The following is a 19,489-nucleotide window of genomic DNA, read 5'->3' as shown; positions in this document are numbered from 1 at the left end:
TGGCAATGCCCATACTTATACAGCCCAAAATGCCATTGTCCTTCTTGGCAACAAGGGCACACTGTTCACTCATATCCTGCTTCTCGTCCACTGTAACCCCTAGGTCCTTTTCTGCAGAACTGCTGCCGAGCCATTCGGTCCCTAGTCTGTAGCAGTGCATTGGATTCTTCCGTCCTAAGTGCAGGACTCTGCACTTGTCTTTGTTGAACCTCATCAGATTTCTTTTGGCCAATCCTCCAATTTGTCTAGGTCCCTCTGTATCCTATCCCTACCCTCCAGCGTATTTACCTCTCCTCCCAGGTTAGTGTCATCTGCAAACTTGCTGAGGGTGCAATCCACACCATCCTCCAGATCATTTATGAAGATATTGAACAAAACCGGCCGCAGGACCAACCCTTGAGGCACTCCACCTGATGCCGGCTGCCAACTAGACATGGAGCCATTGATCACTAACCGTTGAGCTCGACAATCTAGCCAACTTTCTATCCACCTTACAGTCCATTCATCCAGCCCATACTTCTTTAACTTGCTGGCAAGAATACTGTGGGAGACAGTGTCAAAAGCTTTGCTAAAGTCAAGGAACAACACGTCCACTGCTTTCCCTTCATCCACAGAGCCAGTTATCTCATCATAGAAGGCAATTAGATTAGTCAGGCATGACTTGCCCTTGGTGAATCCATGCTGACTGTTCCTGATCACTTTCCCCTCCTCTAAGTGCTTCAGAATTGATTCCTTGAGGACCTGCTCCATGATTTTTCCAGGGACTGAGGTGAGGCTGACTGGCCTGTAGTTCCCAGGATCCTCCTTCTTCCCTTTTTTAAAGATGGGCACTACATTAGCCTTTTTCCAGTCGTCCGGGACCTCCCCCGATCGCCATGAGTTTTCAAAGATAATGGCCAGTGACTCTGCAATCACATCCGCCAACTCCTTTAGCACTCTCGGATGCAACGCATCCGGCCCCATGGACTTGTGCACGTCCAACTTTTTTCAATAGTCCCGAACCACTTCTTTCTCCACAGAGGGCTGGTCACCTCTTCCCCATGCTGTGCTGCCCAGTACAGTAGTCTGGGAGCTGACCTTGTTCGTGAAGACAGAGGCAAAAAAAGCATTGAGTACATTAGCTTTTTCCACATCCTCTGTCACTAGGTTGCCTCCCTCATTCAGTAAGGGGCCCACATTTTCCTTGACTTTCTTCTTGTTGCTAACATACCTGAAGAAACCCTTCTTGTTACTCTTAACATCTCTTGCTAGCTGCAACTCCAGGTGTGATTTGGCCTTCCTGATTTTACTCCTGCATGCCCAAGCAATATTTTTATACTCATCCCTGGTCATTTGCCCAGTCTTCCACTTCTTGTAAGATTCTTTTTTGTATTTAAGATCTGCAAGGATTTCACTGTTAAGCCAAGCCGGTCACCTGCCATATTTACTATTCTTTCTACACATCAGGATGGTTTGTCCCTGTAACCTCAATAAGGATTCTTTAAAATACAGCCAGCTCTCCTGGACTCCTTTCCCCCTCATGTTATTCTCCCAGGGGATCTTGCCCATCAGCTCCCTGAGGGAGTCAAAGTCTGCTTTTCTAAAGTCCAGGGTCCGTATTCTGCTGCTTTCCTTTCTTCCTTGTGTCAGGATCCTGAACTTGACCATCTCATGGTCACTGCCTCCCAGGTTCCCATCCACTTTTGCTTCCCCTACTAATTCTTCCCGGTTTGTGAGCAGCAGGTCAAGAAGAGCTCTGCCCCTAGTTGGTTCTTCCAGCACTTGCACCAGGAAATTGTCCCCTACATTTTCCAAAAACTTCCTGGATTGTCTGTGCACTGCTGTATTGCTCTCCCAGCAGATATCAGGGTGACTGAAGTCTCCCATGAGAACCAGGGCCTGCGATCTAGTAACTTCTGCGAGTTTCCAGAAGAAAGCCTCGTCCACCTCATCCCCTTGGTCCGGTGGTCTATAGTAGACTCCCACCATGACATCACCCTTGTTGCTCACACTTCTAAGCTTAATCCAGAGACTCTCAGGTTTTTCTGCAGTTTCATACTTGAGCTCTGAGCAGTCATACTGTTCTCTTACATACAATGCAACTCCCCCACCTTTTCTGCCCTGCCTGTCCTTCCTGAACAGCTTATATCCATCCATGACAGTACTCCAGTCATGTGAGTTATCCCACCAAGTCTCTGTTATTCCAATCACATCATAATTCCTTGACTTTTCCAGGACTTCCAGTTCTCCCTGCTTGTTTCCCAGGCTTCATGCATTTGTGTATAGGCATTTGAGATAACCCGCTGATCGCCCCTCTTTCTCAGTATGAGGCAGGAGCCCTCCCCTCTCACGCACTCCTGCTCGTGCTTCCTCCCGGTATCCCACTTCCCCACTTACCTCAGGGCTTTGGTCTCCTTCCCCCGGTGAACCTAGTTTAAAGCCCTCCTCACTAGGTTAGCCAGACTGCTTGCGAAGATGCTCTTCCCTCTCTTCGTTAGGTGGAGCCCATCTCTGCCTAGCACTCCTCCTTCTTGGAACACCATCCCATGGTCAAAGAATCCAAAGCCTTCTCTCCGACACCACCTGCGTAGCCATTCGTTGACTTCCATGATTCCACGGTCTCTACCCCGGCCTTTTCCTTCCACGGGGAGCATGGACGAGACCACCACTTGTGCCTCAAACTCCTTTATCCTTCTTCCCAGAGCCACGTAGTCTGCAGTGATCCGCTCAAGGTCATTCTTGGCAGTATCATTGGTGCCCACGTGGAGAAGTAGGAAGGGGTAGCGATCCGAGGGCCTGATGAGTCTCGGCAGTCTCTCCGTCACATCGCGAATCCTAGCTCCTGGCAAGCAGCAGACTTCTCGGTTTTCCCGGTCGGGGCAGCAGATAGATGACTCAGTCCCCCTGAGGAGAGAGTCCCCGACCACCGCCACCGGCCTCCATACACACACACGCCGAAACAAAACAAGACCACTGCACCCCCACTCCAAACTCTGCTTACAAACTCTTTTGTTCACAGCTCTGTGTGCTGCACCTATGCTGCTGGAAGACTGTTTGGCTGCCTTTATAGGCCCTCTAATCAGGGAAGCCCTGCCCGCAATCAGGACTCTGCTCCTCTCACAGCACACTGCCCCCTACCAGCTTCTACAAACTGAACAAGGGAAAAAACCTATGCAAACCAGAAAAAAAAAACCCACAACATCCACAAAAAACTCACTTGTTGCACCTAAGGATCAGGAACTTGTTCCTCCCTTCTCCTCCAACAGAACACCCACTCAATCTCCCCGTTTACAGCTCTGTTTGCTGCATCTGTGCCCCTGCTCCCATGCCATCTGATTAAAAGATCACAGAATTTGCAGTTTACACAATTGCACCCACTAAAGCAATTTAGGGTGGAAAGAGTTTGTTCTACCTGCATCCATAAATCACAAGCAATGCTTGTACTCTACCACCCGGAAACTGGTTTGGTTTAAAAAGAAAAAAGTCATCTGGCCCGTGAAGTTTCTTCTCCATTCCAGAGAGAGCAATAAGACTTTGATCAACATTCTTCCAATTTAAGATTTGTTTCTGATACAGAAAATTACACTTAATGGCTTTCCCTGGCAGATTTGTAACTGACTTGCTGCCAAATCTGTCCCAAAGAGCATGTGGGTAGTAATTTTAAAGTTTTTTTTAGTTGCCACTTTATTTGAAAGGCATAGGGGTCGCTGTTGCTAAAATGCAAGATGTCTTCCTCCGAAGAGCATCCAAAAAAATACAGTTATAGAAATTAGATTGTTCTGTAGTCTAGGATAAGGTGACCAAGTAGGAAGTATGAAAAATCGGGACACTTTTTTTTGGAGGGGTGGGGGTTAGAGGGAGGTATAGTTGCCTATATAAGACAAAGCCCCTAATATCAGGATGTCTGGTCACCCTAGTCTAGGTCAACATCTTTCAATTAAATACCTTCTTCCTCTTTAAAAATGCTTATTGTTGTGATGATGTTGAAACACCAATGAGAGAGAGAATATCATACCATCCGTCAACCAGCAAACCTTAAAGAAAGCATGATACATTAATAAAGTGAATTCTCTAAAATTCCCAAAGCAATTATCTGCTTATCCAATTTTTGTTTAAAGTGGTGCCTTACTTAGGGAACTGATGGAAAGTATATTTTGATTAAAGAGCAGTTGAGGCCTCATGGAAAAATAAAAATACTCTACTGAGTAACAATTCTGCTGGCATCAAATTTATTTTCTCATTTTGGTTCTCCTTTTCTTTTTTTTTTAATTAAAAAGGATACTTACATGAAAACAGGATCTTTGTTGCTTTAGAGTTCTACTTTCTAGTTGCTCACCATAACCATCTGTTTGTGATATCACAAAAACTTCACCCCAGTAACAAAGGGTGATGATGATGATGCAAAGGGGCCTGTGGGACCAATCTTCCTCCCATTAGAATCAATGGAAAAAGTGACTTTAATGGGAGCAGGACTGGGTCAGTGCCTTCAGCTGAGCAATATGAGTGAACCACTACTAGGCAACAAAGATCCCATTTTCATGTAAATTTTAATAATAAATAAAAGAAAGACTTAAACAGGGATATACTGATATAGTATAAACAGAAAATCTTCAAATAGATTTTATATTAGATTTCAATGGATCTTGAAAAAGATTCATATATTGAAGATGGATATTTCTAGATAACAGATCTTTTAAAAATATTAAGCACTATTGCCATATCCTTAGCTGGTGTAAATTGTCAGAGCTCCATTATTGGATCTCTGACAATTTACACCAACTCAGGATATAGCCCACTAGGATGACTCAAATGAATTCAGTAGAGTTACACTACTCTAAGTGACAGATGAATCAGGCTTTTATCTTTGTTAAAACTCAAAGAAGAAAATGTTTGCATATTTTAGTGAAGGAATATTTGATTCTTACTATTCGTCTACATGGGGACACTCAGGAAAGTTAATTCAATTGAATTTTTAACGTGGATTAGCTCAGTGTTTCTCAACCAGGGTACATCAACTCATCTAGCTGTTTACCTAGTTTTACAACAGGCTACATAAAAAGCACTAGCGAAGTCAGTAAAAGCTACAATTTCATACAGACGATGACTTCTTCATACTGATATATATACTATACACTGAAATGTAAATACAATATTTATATTCTAATTAATTAATTTTATTATTATATGATAAAAATGAGAAGGTAAGAAATTTTTCAGTAATAGTATGCCATGACATTTTACTATTTTTATGTCTGATTTTGTAAGCCACTAGTTTTAAAGTGAGGTGAAATTTGTGGGTACTCAAGACAAATCAGACTCCCAAAAGAGTACAGTAGTCTGGAAAGGTTGAGAGCCACTGGATTAGTTAGCCTCCATTCCAAAGTGAATTAAGATAAAAGGAATTAAGGCCACTTTAATTCTGGATGAGAAAGCCAACACAGGGGCTTAATGCAGTTTAACTAATCTATTTTAAATTCACACCCTAAATTTATTTGGATGAACTTTCCTAATTATCCCTGTGTAGACAAGATCTTAGAGAAGAGGTCCTGTAACTTTATCATCCAATTCATGTGGTTGCTTTGATCCTGCTTGAGAGACAACAAGGCTGAGGTAATATCTTTTACTGGAACAATTTCTGTTGGTGAAAGAGACAAGTTTTCAAGCTCCACAGAGCTCTTCTTCAGATCAGAGAAGTAATCAGAGTGATTACCTTTCACAGAAGTTGGTCCAATAAAAGACATTATCTCACCCACCTTGAGTCTCTCATATCCTGGGACCAACACAGCTACAAACACTGCAAACAACAACAATGGAAGATCAATCAATCAAGATCTTGTCAATCAACCAAGCAGATGACATTGCACTAGAATGTGGTCATAGCATAGAAAACAGAAGGCATATACTATGTCGTTACACTTAAATGAAAAAAGACGCTGTCAAACTATTTATTTGTAAGATGAAAGTAAGTCATTAAATATAGAAAGCAGGTTCTGTTACTAAATCAAATCCGCTTTCCTGCTAAAAAACCAAAACTGATACATTCATGCCCAAGACTAAGTACGATGTGATGATGCATTACTTCACATATGAAACAAGTGTCTGGAAATCCATATTTGACATTAAACACTATGCATGAAGAACTCTATTAGGGCATATGTTGTGTATTTTAAGCCACATACAGTTGTGCTTGGTAGCTGAAATTCAGTATGTTTTGATTAAGAATGTGAACACATAAAAGTAAAGATTTCAGAGGAAGTCTCACAGCAGCTGTAACTCAGCTATGCTGTGCATACAGTTTATAGCATTTTCACCACTATTCAACACATATTTCTGCATAAGGCAAGGAGAAAAGGTGGACTTTGAAGCACAACCTGAAGGCTGACAAATTCAGACTGTTACAGAGAAGGAGAAAGTGAATTCCAAAGGACCACAGACTTCACAAGCTGCCATATGGAATCATAACATTTTTTTATAATCACATTTGGGTGGAAAAGCAGCATGAGAAATTTAAGTCCAAAGAGTAATTTTGTTCCATAAAGTCAAAAGCATCTACAAAATACAATTCTATAATGTAGACTGATTCCTGAATAGGATTTCTACTTTGTAGCTATTAATACTACTATAAAATTTCAATATCAATTGCTTCCCCAAAAACTCCTTCTCTGCCAGTTTTGAAACTGACATCCCAACAAGTAGTAAAGTGGATTTGAAAGAACAAGCAATGATATATTATTTGCACACATTTGGTAAGAAACTTTAACTATCTCTATTTTGAGCTTTATTCATTGAACCTGTTGGCACTTGGCTGAAAAAAATCTTGGACAGCCGAATCAATCCATTTTGCAGTGAAAATAAGCCCTTCGGTGATTGACAAGCCAGATCCTCGGATGAAAATAGGCATGGCAATAACAGTCCTTTTTAATTTGACCAAAGATCCATGTATAAATGTTTGTTTAAAAATATCAACAGGTTCTCAGGTTTCAGAGTGGCAGCCATGTTAGTTGGTATCAGCAAAAAAAACTGAGGAGTATTTGTGGCACCTTAGAGAGACTAACAAATTTATTTGGGGATAAGCTTTTGTGGGCTAAAACCCACTTCATCGGATGCATGCAGTGGAAAATACAGTAGGAAGATATACACACACAACATGAAAAAATGGGTGTTGCCATACCAACTGTAACAAGACCAGTTAATTAAGGTGTGCTATTATCAGCAGGAGAAAAAAAAACCCTTTTGTAGTGATAATCAGGATGGCCCATTTCAAACAATTGACAAGAAGGTGAGAGTAACAGTGGGCGGGGGGGGGAGGGCGAATTAGCATGGGGAAATAGATTTTACTTTGCGTAATGACCCATCCGTCCCCTGTCTTTTTTCAAGCCTAATTTAATGGTGTCCAGTTTGCAAATTAATTCCAATTGTGCAGTCTCTCGTTGGAGTCTGTTTTTGACTTTTTTTGTTGGAGAATTGCAACTTTTAGGTCTGAAATTGAGTGACCAGGGAGGTTGAAGTGTTCTCCGACTGGTTTTTGAATGTTATAATTCTTGATGTCTGATTTGTGTCCATTTATTCTTTTGAGTAGTGATTGTCCAGTTTGGCCAATGTACATGAAAGAGGGGCATTGTTGGCACATGATGGCATATATCACATTGGTAGATGTGCAGGTGAACGAGCCTCTTCTGGTGCGGCTGATGTGATTAGGTCCCATGACTGTGTCCCTTGAATAGATATGTGGACAGAGTTGGCGATGGGCTTTGTTGCAAGGATAGGTTCTTGGGTTAGTGGTTCTGTTGTGTGGTTGCTGGTGAGTATTTGCTTCAGGTTGGGGGGCTGTCTGTAAGTGAGGACTGGCTTGTCTCCCAAGATCTGTGGAGAGTGAGGGATCGTCCTTCAGGACAGGTTGTAAATGCTTGATGATGTGCTGGAGAGGTTTAAGTTGGGGGCTGAAGGTGATGGCTCGTGGCATTCTCTTACTTTCTTTGTTGGGCCTGTCCTGGAGTAGGTAACTTCTAGGTATTCTTCTGGCTCTGTCAATCTGTTTCTTCACTTCAGCAGGTGGGTATTGTAGTTTTAAGAATGCTTGATAGAGATCTTGTAGGTGTTTGTCTCTGTCTGAGGGGCTGGAGCAAATGCGGTTGTATCTTACAGCTTGGCTGTAGACAATGCATCGTGTGATGTGGTCTGGATGAAAGCTGGAGGCATGTAGGTAAGTATAGCGGTCAGTAGGTTTCCAGTATAGGGTGGTGTTTATGTGGCCATCGCTTATTAGCACCGTAGTGTCCAAGAAGTGGATCTCTTGTGTGGACTGGACCAGGCTGAGGTTGATGGTGGGATGGAAATTGTTGAAATCATGGTGGAATTCCTCAAGGGCTTCTTTTCCATGGGTCCAGATGATGAAGATGTCATCAACGTAGCGCAAGTAGAGTAGGGACGTTAGGGGACGAGAGCTGAGGAAGCGTTATTCTAAGTCAGCCATAAAAATGTTGACATACTGTGGGGTCATGCGGGTACCGATCGCAGTGCTGCTGACTTGAAGGTATACATTGTCCCCAAATGTGAAATAGTTGTGGATGAGGACAAAGTCACGAAGTTCAGCCACCAGGTTTGCTGTGACATTGTCGGGGATACTGTTCCTGAAGGCTTGTAGTCCATTTTTGTGTGGAATGTTGGTGTAGAGGGCTTCTAAATCAATAGTGACCAGGATAGTGTTTTCTGGAAAATCACCAATGGATTGTAGTTTCCTCAGGAAGTCAGTGGTTTCTCAAATATAGCTAGGAGTGCTGGTAGCGTAGGGCCTGAGGATGGAGTCTACATATCCAGACAATCCTGCTGTCAGGGTGTCAATGCCTGAGATGATGGGGCATCCAGGATTTCCAGGTTTATGGATCTTGCGTAGCAGACAGAATACCCCTGCTTGGGGCTCCGGGGATGTGTCTGTGCAGATTTGTTCCTGTGCTTTTTCAGGGAGTTCCTTGGAGCAAATGGTGTAGTTTCTTTTGGTAACCTTCAGTGGGATCAGAGGATAATGGCTTGTAAAAAGTGATGTTGGAGAACTGCCTAGCAGCCTCTTGTTCATATTCCAACCTATTCATGATGACGACAGCACCTCCTTTGTCAGCCTTTTTGATTATGATGTCAGAGTTGTTCCTGAGGCTCTGGATGGCGTTGTGTTCTGCATGGCTGAGGTTATGGGGCAAGTGATGCTGCTTTTCCACAATTTCAGCCCGTGCATGTCAGCGGAAGCACGCTATGTAGAAGTCCAGTCTGTTGTTCCGACCTTCAGGAGGAGTCCACTCAGAATCCTTCTTTTTGTAGTGTAGGTTCTCAGTGATTTCACAAAATGCTTGTGGAACAAGATTCACATTGACTATTCTAGCATAGGCTCAGGCAAACCAGTTGTTTTTGCAGCCGCACAGAATTAGCTTTTAAGCTAACCTCCAAGGGCGATTACTCCTGAGGGAATTCTGTGCCAAAGAATTAAAAAGTCTGCAAACAACATTTTAAAATTCTGCATGCTTTATTTGTCAATAAATAAATGTGGAGGCTCCAACATGGCAGTGGGGAGCACAGGCCACTGGCTGCATGGAGGAGGGAAATCATCCTACAGCCTCTTGGCACCCCACCCCCCTGGAACACTGTCTCAGCAGTGAAGCTGCACCCTACCCTGACTCAGTACAAGGGCCAGGCCTGCCCCAGAAACACCCCAGGGCCCTGCACCTCCATGCCATGCTCACCAAGATAGCCAGAGGGACAGTCTCACATGCATACCAAGCCCTAGCCCCTGATCCAAGTGTAGACCAGACAGGCTCAGCCTGGCAGGATCCAAATGTGGAAGGGCTTCGTATAGGGGAATCCAGCTGTGGCGTGAGAGAGTTCTGTGTGGGGCAATCTGGGTGCAAGGGGCTTGGTGTGGGGTCCGGGCGCAGGAGGGATCTGGATGCACCAAGGCTCTTGTAGGGCTCCAGGTGCAGGGGAATGAGACTCTGCAGTGGGGTCCCGGTGAAGGTGGTTGGGGCTCAGCGGGGGATCCGGGGGCTCAGCGGGGGGGGGGTGCTGGGAGAGAGAGGCTTAGTTGGGGAGGGTCAAGGTACTGGGGCTCATCAGGGTGGCAGTCCAAGTTTGGAGAGCTCATCGGGGTGGTCCGAGTGCAGGGCAGGTGGGGCTCATCAGATTGAGGGTTCGAGTTTCAGGGGCTCAGTGGCGAGTTATCCAGATGGAGGGGTGGGGGTCTGGATGCAGGGGGAGCAGGGAACAATGCGGGGGGAGGGATCTGGGTGCAGGGGGGTTCAGGTGCAGGGGGGAAGAGCTCAGCCAGGGTACAGATGAGGGTTCTGGTGCAGAGCGCTCAGTGGGGGTGGTGGTTCTGTGTATTGTGGGGGAGGGGGATCCAGCTGCACAGGGGTTGGGCAGATGAGGGAGCAGCTCCCCATACAGTGAGCCCTCCCTCCCATGGCTGAGGAGTGATGGGGGCATGAAGTGAGGGGAGGCAGAGCTTCCTGCAGCCAGGGGAGGTTTCTAGGTGTGGGTCTAATCTGGCCCCAGCCCTAACCATTCCTTGCAGAAGAATAAAACCCATCCTCCCCTGCCCAGCCAGGACTAGCAGCCAAGCCCACTGCAGGGCAGGAAGCACCAGCCTGGGTGTCCCCAGACCACCCCAACCCATGGTGATTTCTCTCTCTGACAGCTCCTCCAAGTGCCTGAAACGACACACCCACACTGCCGGGGAGGGAAGCATGACCGCTCTTGTGGATTCCCTTTGCTTTTCTGTCAGAAAGTCATTTTTCTGTGGGGAAGCAAAGAAATCTGTGGGGGAAATAAATTCTGCGCATGTGCAGTGGTACAGAATTCCCCCAGGAGTAGGAGATGGATATTGTGACGGACAATAGAAATTCCAGATTTTTCTACTAAGGTGTCCCCCAGCATTCTGAGAGCCTTTTAAAATGTCTCCAGGTACTTCTTTTTGAATTCATCCTTGAATATCACTTCTATGCAGAATACACTCAATCTGTATTACTCATCACTGTTTTTCCCCTTTTCTCAGTTTCTCTCTCTTTGGCTTGTCATCTTCTTGTTCTGTAGAACTTCCTTCATATATTATATCCACACGGTATTCTATCCATAAGAACTGCCTCATCCAAATTGCCATCTGCTCTCTGCCTTCTCAATTTAAATCTGAACTTCACCTCAAATCTTCAGAACTCAGATGTTCAACTTGACCTTGAACTCAAGGTCAAGAACTTAAGAACTTGTTTTCTACCTTCCCCAGATCGCCTACATTGGAAACAAACTGTCTTGACCATTCTTCAGTCAAAACTCCTCTGTTTTCATCTGCTCTTCCTAAGTAATATAAACTCTTTCTTTATGGTCCACCTAAAACACAATATTTTAAATTCCATTTGTCCAAATGCAGCTCCTCATGTATGCACCTGCCTGGAGACAGTAACACATCACTCAGTCTCAGATACCTGTACTGGATGCCTGTTCACTTCAGAATACAGAACAAAATCTCTTTCCTAATCTTCAAATCCTCCACATACTTCCCCTGAATCTCCTTCACCAATTCCCTGTGTTCCCCTAATGCCAGACTTCTACACTGAAGGAAATAAACACGTTCACATATAGGAACCTTGAAACAGGATCCCTGTTACGCTGTGACCAACTGACTATCCCCTCTGGTTAATGACTCCTACCAATGTCTTCTCCCTGAAGCTTGGCCACTATGCCCCCATCACCTTCCTAGCACATTTTCAGGTACAAACAACAGTACATTATTTTCACACACTAAGTAAAACTTTAACAATCTGCTTTATCCACGTCAATTTTGACCTAGTTAATCTCTGTGGTTTATCTACCTTATAAAATGGACCAGATAAGTTCCTTCAACATGGTTTTACTGCCCAAATGTATATAAAATAATGTCTAACCTACTATACAATAGATTAGATTATAAAAATACGTCTTACCCAAGGATCACATTTCCAATATACTATAACCATAACATACAGTACAGAATTACTCACTAATGTTATTTCCTAAATAACAGAATTAGAAGTACAAACGCACAATTTCTAGGCAGTATCTGGTTTGCAATGGCGCCATGGAACTGGGCCCATGCTCTGAAGGGGCCCCGACCTGCTCTACTTCTACTGCGCCCTGAGACCTCACCAGCCACCTCACCACTGGCTCTCCGCTGCCCACCACTTGCTTCTCTCAGCCAGCTAGCCAGATACGGGCTCCTCTCCGCCCCCTGGCCCCACCTGCCAGCTCCTTAATACATATTATATAAAATATTACATACATATGCATGCTTTTTCTAAAGACTCATTCAAAACATCTTTCAAAAACCATTTACACTTACCTATAGCATTCAGGAGGCACAATGTCAACGTTAAAGTTAAGCTTAAGTCTCTAATGTTAGATGCACAACTACTACATTTGTTCAAGTCAGTCAGAACTATTCAGTTTGCACATACACATGTGTCAATTGAACATCAAGATAATATATGGCAAACAATGGGGGACTATCTCTGGTAATAAACTCTATGCTTGATTATAGCTATTTGCAGGGTACTGCAATGCACATGTAAATTCAGACCACAATCCCTGTTCAGCAGAGCACTTAGGCATATGCTTAACTTTAAGCACATGCTAATGTCCCCACTGAAATTAACGGGACTTAATCACACACTTAACTTTAACCACATGCTTAAGTATTTTCCTTAGAAACCAAGTGAAAATTTCCCCCCAAAAAGGTAATAATCATTTATTTATTTAATTTTGGGGGGCAAATTTTCCAGTTTACATGTTAAATGGCTTTAGTCACATCACAACAATATTTTATACAAGTGCTTTTTACCAACACAAATGTTTGTTTTGAAACATTTGTTACCTGAATTTTTCATGGATTCAATAATCACTGAATTTTAAATTCCTGATAAAGGCAGGTTAGTGTGAGTACCATCATGTTTGGTTGCACTACAGAACTGGGATCTGATTCTAATCTGATTTACACAAATTTAACACCCATTGGCTTCAGTGGAGTTACTCCTTATTCACAGTGATGTAGGTGAGAGCAGAATCAGGCCTCTTGAATTCATCAGATTGTAAATGTGGCATTGAAAGTACATTAGATTTCCAGACAGGAAAAACATTGCTTGGGCCTTGAACAAAAGCCCATGGATTATTTGAATACTAAATTTACATTAGTCATTATTAGATCTGTGGTTAAAACAGTCATCTCTCTACAAATTTCCTCCCACCCCCTCAAAATAAGTAAAAAATAAATGTTAAAATTAATATCTATTAAAGTTTCTTTATATTTCTCATGTAAACTTCTGATTTTGAGACCATGCCACCAAGACATAGGCTTGCCAAAATTATTTCAAGAAATATGTTTAGCTAACCTTTGGGCTGGCACCTTATTCTGGCTATTCTCTGCCTTAAGACGTAGAAAGCTGCAAAACAAATGTCCAAAAAAAGAAATTCCAGCTTTTTTTTTTTTTCTGTAAGGAAGATGGACTTGGCTTGGGTTTTTATCAACTTGCTACATTCCTGGAGACTTACACACATTTAACAGTCAAAGCTTCTCTGAAATAAAAAAAAATTCTGGGACATATTTAAAAATGGAAACACCTTACTATTTTGTTATGAGATTTAACAAATACATGATGTTATATAAAAGTGATGACAATTAATGATGTTATGCTATTCTTATTCAGTCAATGAGCTCCAACTTGGCAAAGTATAATAGCCACTTCATCCAGCTGTAAAAATTATCTTATTTCAGGGTTCAAAGTTCAGTGTTTTCAATAACAGAACATAAACATGGTTTTCTTAAAGAAACAGTATCCTTTCATTTAAATATACAAGCTCATGTAGATTTTCCCATATAGCCAACATAAAAGGAGTTAGCATCTGGATACTAACTTTTGTGTAATTAAAATAATGTGCACTTTAAGTATCAGAATAGCTGTCACCAATAAAGATGCTGGCATATAAATTGCTGGTCATCTTTACAGTGTTTAAATTTTGATTGTCATCTGAATTAAATACTTAGCAACCTTTTCTACTCTTATTAACATATGTAATTAAATAACCTAAAACAAAATAAAATCCAAACACCAGATTTGTGTTTCCCAGTTCAAATATTTGCAAATAAAATGGACGGTCAGTTACATTAAGTAGCTGAGATTAGTAAATTAACATAATGTACCAAATAGCCTGAAACTTACAGTTCTTGGTTTTCTAGCATCACAGAATGTGATTCCGATTTCACTTACACTAGTTACATCAATGTAAAACAAGGGAGAGAATAATAATAAGTCCCTAAATTTCTGTTCCAAAGCCCATTGAAGTCAATGGAAGGATTTCCATCAATTTTGGAACAGGCCCTAAGTGTAACATTTAAGCGCTACAAGAGAAAAATCTAAATGGCCAAACCACACTACTGGAAAAAAAATAGATTACAAAATTCTTGTATTTTGCAGGTGGAATGGGTGCAATCTGAGAGAGGAGGATACTGTTTCTTTAACACCACTTAAAATATTTTCTGACATTTTAAAACAATATGCTTTTGAACTGAAAAACGTAATTGAATAAAAATAGCAAAACCACAGTATTGTTTTACATAGCAATATTAAAGCAGTAGTGCAGTTCTGTATACAAATGTCTGTTCTTTTTTTAGAATATTTAAAGATGCACAAAAAACTTCTGTTTCTTTACAAAAAAAATAGATATGTATAAAATAGATATGCAATATATTGATATATATGTGCAAATCTAGTGAATTATACCAGATTAAATTAGGCCCCAATCATGCAGTCATTGAAGTCAATGTCAAAAATCCTACTGATTTTAATGGGCCCTCTAGGAAACAGCCAATCTGTCTCAACACAGTATTTCCAAGGCTCATTAGCGACACAAAGCATGGTTTTGCTTTTAGTTGAGATTAGTGCATTTTAGACCATACAGAATTGCATTTCCATTTAAAGCATTGTTATGCCCAGAATACAGGAATCCTAAACAATGAGGCCTATTCTCCCATCAATGCATGAAGGGATTTATATGGGTAACTCCCATCAATGCTAATGAGAGCTACAAAAAACATCCATGCAGGCATCAATGAGAGTATAAACCCTTGTGTTTTCAGTTCTCTTTAAAATGTTTATCAATATATTACACAATTTAGAAAAATATGTATTTTATCTCATAAAGACAAGAGCAGCAGCAGCAGCATCTACCATATAGCTTCTCCGCAGCTATTGTGAGAAGGCAGCATCATGCAAAATTTCCAGCAAAGCACTTGGTTACATCTACATTTCTAGCACCCTCTGTGTATACTTGTGAAAGCCCCACTCGTTGGTGTTGGTAATATGACAGCTCTGTGATAGTGCATTTTACTATGATTGGCTAAAACTACCAAGCCACTTCTGCATTACTGGGGCTGGTTTGTGTAGTCTTATACAGTACTTTTACCAATGGGATGAGTATTGAATTGTTTAATTCCTTTGACTGCCCTGCACCTATGCCATTAAAACATAATCACAATTACTTCAGTGGAAGATGGTAGGAAATTTGATCATTGGCCTATTTTTGTTAAAATTTCTTTATAAGATGCTCAATGGTGGAAGATGACAGGTAGATGCTATATTAAGTACACCCACCATTAAAGACTTCTCAGGACATCTCACATAGACTTTGTTATTGCTAAGGAGAGTTCCATTGTTGGATGGCTGAAGGTAATAAATTATATCACTGTTTAAAAAAATCTACAGTAAGAATTTTATTTCAGTTAAACACTTCCTACTGATATGCCACTTCTAACTTTCTGTCCAATGGCATTATGTATTTGAAGAGATGGCAATATCCTCAGGTGGTATAAATTGGTACAGCTCCATTGACTTCAGTAGAGCTGTACCAGTTCATACCAGCTGAGGAGCTGACAGAATAGCTACCACCAATTTTTTTCAGCTGAGGATTTAGCCTTCATATTTGCACATCTTTGAATGTAGGAAGATTTCTTCTTACCACTGTCCCTAGCAAAGGAGTTGTCCAATCTGCATTCAAAATGAAACTTCAAATTGCTTTTTATAGCTATTCTTTCAAAAGATTTACATTTTGGTTTCTACTTTATCTTAATAAAGTTTCTCATTCTCAAAACCTTATTTACTAAAAGAAGTTTATATCTTGGGTGTTATACTTCAACTACAATTTCAGACAATTTAAAATGGAAGACAAATGTTCACTGGGCAACACACAGCATGAATGTTTAGTGTAGCTTAACTATGTAAAACTGGCATACAAATGAGCTGCAAATAGGCATGCAGGCAGGTCCAAAGCAGGTGCATCTTACATAAGAAATATATGGACATATAGAAACAATCTTGTTTCTGTGGTTCTTTCAGTGGCCATACATTTGTAATGTGACTAGAATCTAGGTTCTTGTTTAGCAACATAGAAGTGAATAATTCAGTCAAATGGACCAATAAGTAAAACAAAGAATACCTGCTCCTACGAGAAACTCAGATTATTGCTTAGATAAAATAATGCGCGTGGGGGGCGAAACCTCAAACAAACCACACTGAATTGTTGGCAGGTACAGAACTGCCACTCTCATGCTGAAAAAACAAGAGGGTGTTTCATGGGCCATATAATTTCTATTATAAGGCGCTGCATTGAAACAATATCTTTTTCATCCTGTACCTTAGCTATCTGTTATGCTAAACCCCAGACTAATCCTCTTCAGTATACAGTAATGTTGGGTGCATCATTTATAAATGTCATCTGGCCAGTTAACATATTCCTCAGCATGGTTGAGCCAGATCCTTGGCTAGTGTAAATCAGCACAGCTTCACAGACTTCATTGAAGCTTTGCTGATTTATACCAACATCTGGCCCAACAGAGACATTTGCAAGTTTAGACCTGGATTGTCCTCTTGTATAGAAATATCCAGGGGAGGCAACCCTGGTGAGAAGACAACTACCTTCATAGGGTAGTCTCTGAACCATTCCATCAGAGGAATGCAGTTTCTCCCACCAGAGGACTGCCCTCAAGCTCTGTGGATATCCTAGAATATACAGAGGCCAGGACTGGTCAGAAAGAGGCTAATTACCAGCTCTGGGACTCTCAGTGCCCTGTCAGCTCACTGGCAGGGAAGCTCCATTGGAGATAGGCTGCCAGGATTCCCTTGAGCTGTTGTTGCCTCTGGAATCTCCTTCTGCCCAGGAGCTTCCTATCATAGATATGGAGGCTGAACAATTCAAGCAGTCTGAGGCTGCATTAACTTTCCACTAACTTTTCTGCTGGTGCCTGAAGGGGTGGGGGGGGGGGGGGGGATGCACGCCCAAATCTTTCCTATCTTGGCTCACCTCATACCCAGCTGCACATTTCAGACCCATGGAGGAGGCCTTGGGAATAGACAGCGGGTCCATTGCAAAGCTGGTTACAAAACAGGAGTTTTCCATATAGAAGGTCCTCTTTGCACTACTACAACTGGGGGAACCGTTGAACCCTAGCTGATTCATCAGTTAGTTGTCTTAAGCTAATCAAGTGACAGGCTTGTCTTTTTTGTAACAGTTATCCATACATGCTTTTAAAGTGCATTCACTACATGTGGGCACATATGTAAAAATGCATATAAATTTAATTAGAAACAAAAGAGTACTGTGGATATCTATGCTGTAAACAAAATACTCTGGACTGGCGGAAGACAGGAAGTGAGAAAAAGACCACATGAGCTGGGCTTTAATTTTGTGCAGCACTTGGATACCACAGCAATAGGCATTATGTAAAAACCCAAGAGAGCTTCATATTTTGTGTATGATAACACCCATTGTTGCACATTCTGTGTGTGTGTGTGTGTGTGTGTGTATATATATATATCTTCCTATTGTATTTGCCACTGCATGCATCCAATGAAGTGGGTTTTAGCCCACAAAAGCTTATGCACAAATAAATTTGTTGGTCTCTAGGGTGCCACAAGTACTCCTGTTCTTTTTTGCAGATACAAGCTAACATGGCTGCTACTCTGAAACCTGTCATATTTTTAAGAATCCATATCTTGCACTTGCTGCAGACACAATACTACTACCTAAGTAAGAGTTGCACAACTGGGAATTTACGAAATAATTTCAGTTTTGGACTTTAAAGATGCAAAAAAGCAAACTAAAGCTGAAATGCTACAGATCACTCCACATGGACCAATCGCGGTGTACACTCACAGGCCCACTGAAATCAAGGGAGCTCCAAACAACTGCAATGATCTGCCTGTGCAAGGCAATTTGCAGGATCAGGGCCTCAATAGCTGAATGTCTCCATTTTTATTAATATATATAGACATAAACTACCAATTAAATTATTATATTGGTTTTAAAAGTTTCAGCCACTTCAAACTTAGGCCTGTATGCCAGGTTTAATCCACAAGCCAAATCTCCACATCAGACCTATAAATCCCAGAAACACTGATTGATCCTTCACTGTATTAAATAAGAATTATTTTTAAAAGTCTCTAAAATTAGGCTCCTAAATCCCCCTGGGTCAATTTTGCGAGTGCTGAGCACATACAAGTCTCTTTGTAATCATCTGGAGCTGCAGGTGATCAGTGCCTTTGAAAATCTTGCTATTTTTATTTAGGAACCCCAATATGGATTTAGATAGCTAACTTGAATTTGTGCTGGTGTTCACAAACTGATTCTGGGAAAACATCAGAGGCATAATCCAAAATACTTGGGAGCTCTTTCAATTATTTCTTTAGAGGATGTTACACAACTGAATGTGCCAGTTTTGGAAGGAGAGTTTGGGAGTATCATCATAATGTTTAGCATAGGTCTTTATCTCCTTTCTAACAATTAGGCAGGTTATTTTTACTGAAATGGTACAGATGTGAGGGGCCCAAGTTAGTGGTGATGTTCAAGCCATTGCAAATTCACTAACCGTCAAGTAGACTAATGCATACCTGCTTATCTATGTGTAACAATCTAAGTTTGTGCAATTTAAAAACTGAGGCACTAAAAGGTGAAAAAAAGATGTAAAATTAAAGCAAGAACCAATTTCTTCCCCCACCTGTTTATTATTCTTCCTATTCTCCTGTCTGATGGCTACAAATTACCCCACCTTCCATTCCCTGACACTAATTTAGCCTCAGTAGGCCAAATTCAGAGGTGATGAGTGTGGGAGGTATAAATTACATCTTGGTAAGTAGGTGTGAGTCTGTGTTAGTCTAGAGAAGTAAGGAAGTCTAAGCCAGTGTAGGAGGAGTATTAAATGGTAAAATATGCACATTAGAGAGGTCATAAGAAGGCATAAGTTATCTAGGGTGACTAGATGTCCTGTTTTTAAAGGGACAGTCCCATATTTAAGCCCTCCTGCAGGAGTCCCAGTTTTTTTTCTTAAAAACGGGCACACTGTCCCGTATTTTCTGTCTCCCACTCTCCCCATCAGTACTGGTAGGTCCTGCTGCTGGGAAGATCCCTGCTTGCCAGCCGCCCTCCCACCAGTGGTGAAAGTGGGGGTCTA

General features: G+C 41.7%; 1 protein-coding gene across 5 annotated transcripts in view; it reads right to left on the bottom strand.

Moving 5' to 3' along the window:
- Positions 1-19,489, bottom strand: part of NPNT (nephronectin) — a 91,566-nt gene that overhangs the window by 57,730 nt on the left and 14,347 nt on the right. For 3 of the 5 annotated variants that reach the window (XM_073340840.2, XM_073340842.2, XM_073340843.2), the window contains one exon: positions 13,380-13,430. The exons of the other annotated variants lie outside the window; for them this stretch is intronic. In XM_073340840.2, the coding sequence (XP_073196941.1) occupies positions 13,380-13,430 (51 nt within the window). The remainder of the gene's footprint in view (positions 1-13,379; positions 13,431-19,489) is intronic. 5 annotated transcript variants of the gene reach the window in all.

Source organism: Lepidochelys kempii, chromosome 4, assembly GCF_965140285.1.
Source record: "Lepidochelys kempii isolate rLepKem1 chromosome 4, rLepKem1.hap1, whole genome shotgun sequence".
NCBI lineage: Eukaryota > Metazoa > Chordata > Testudines > Cheloniidae > Lepidochelys > Lepidochelys kempii.
This window is presented reverse-complemented; position numbering and strand designations above follow the sequence as displayed.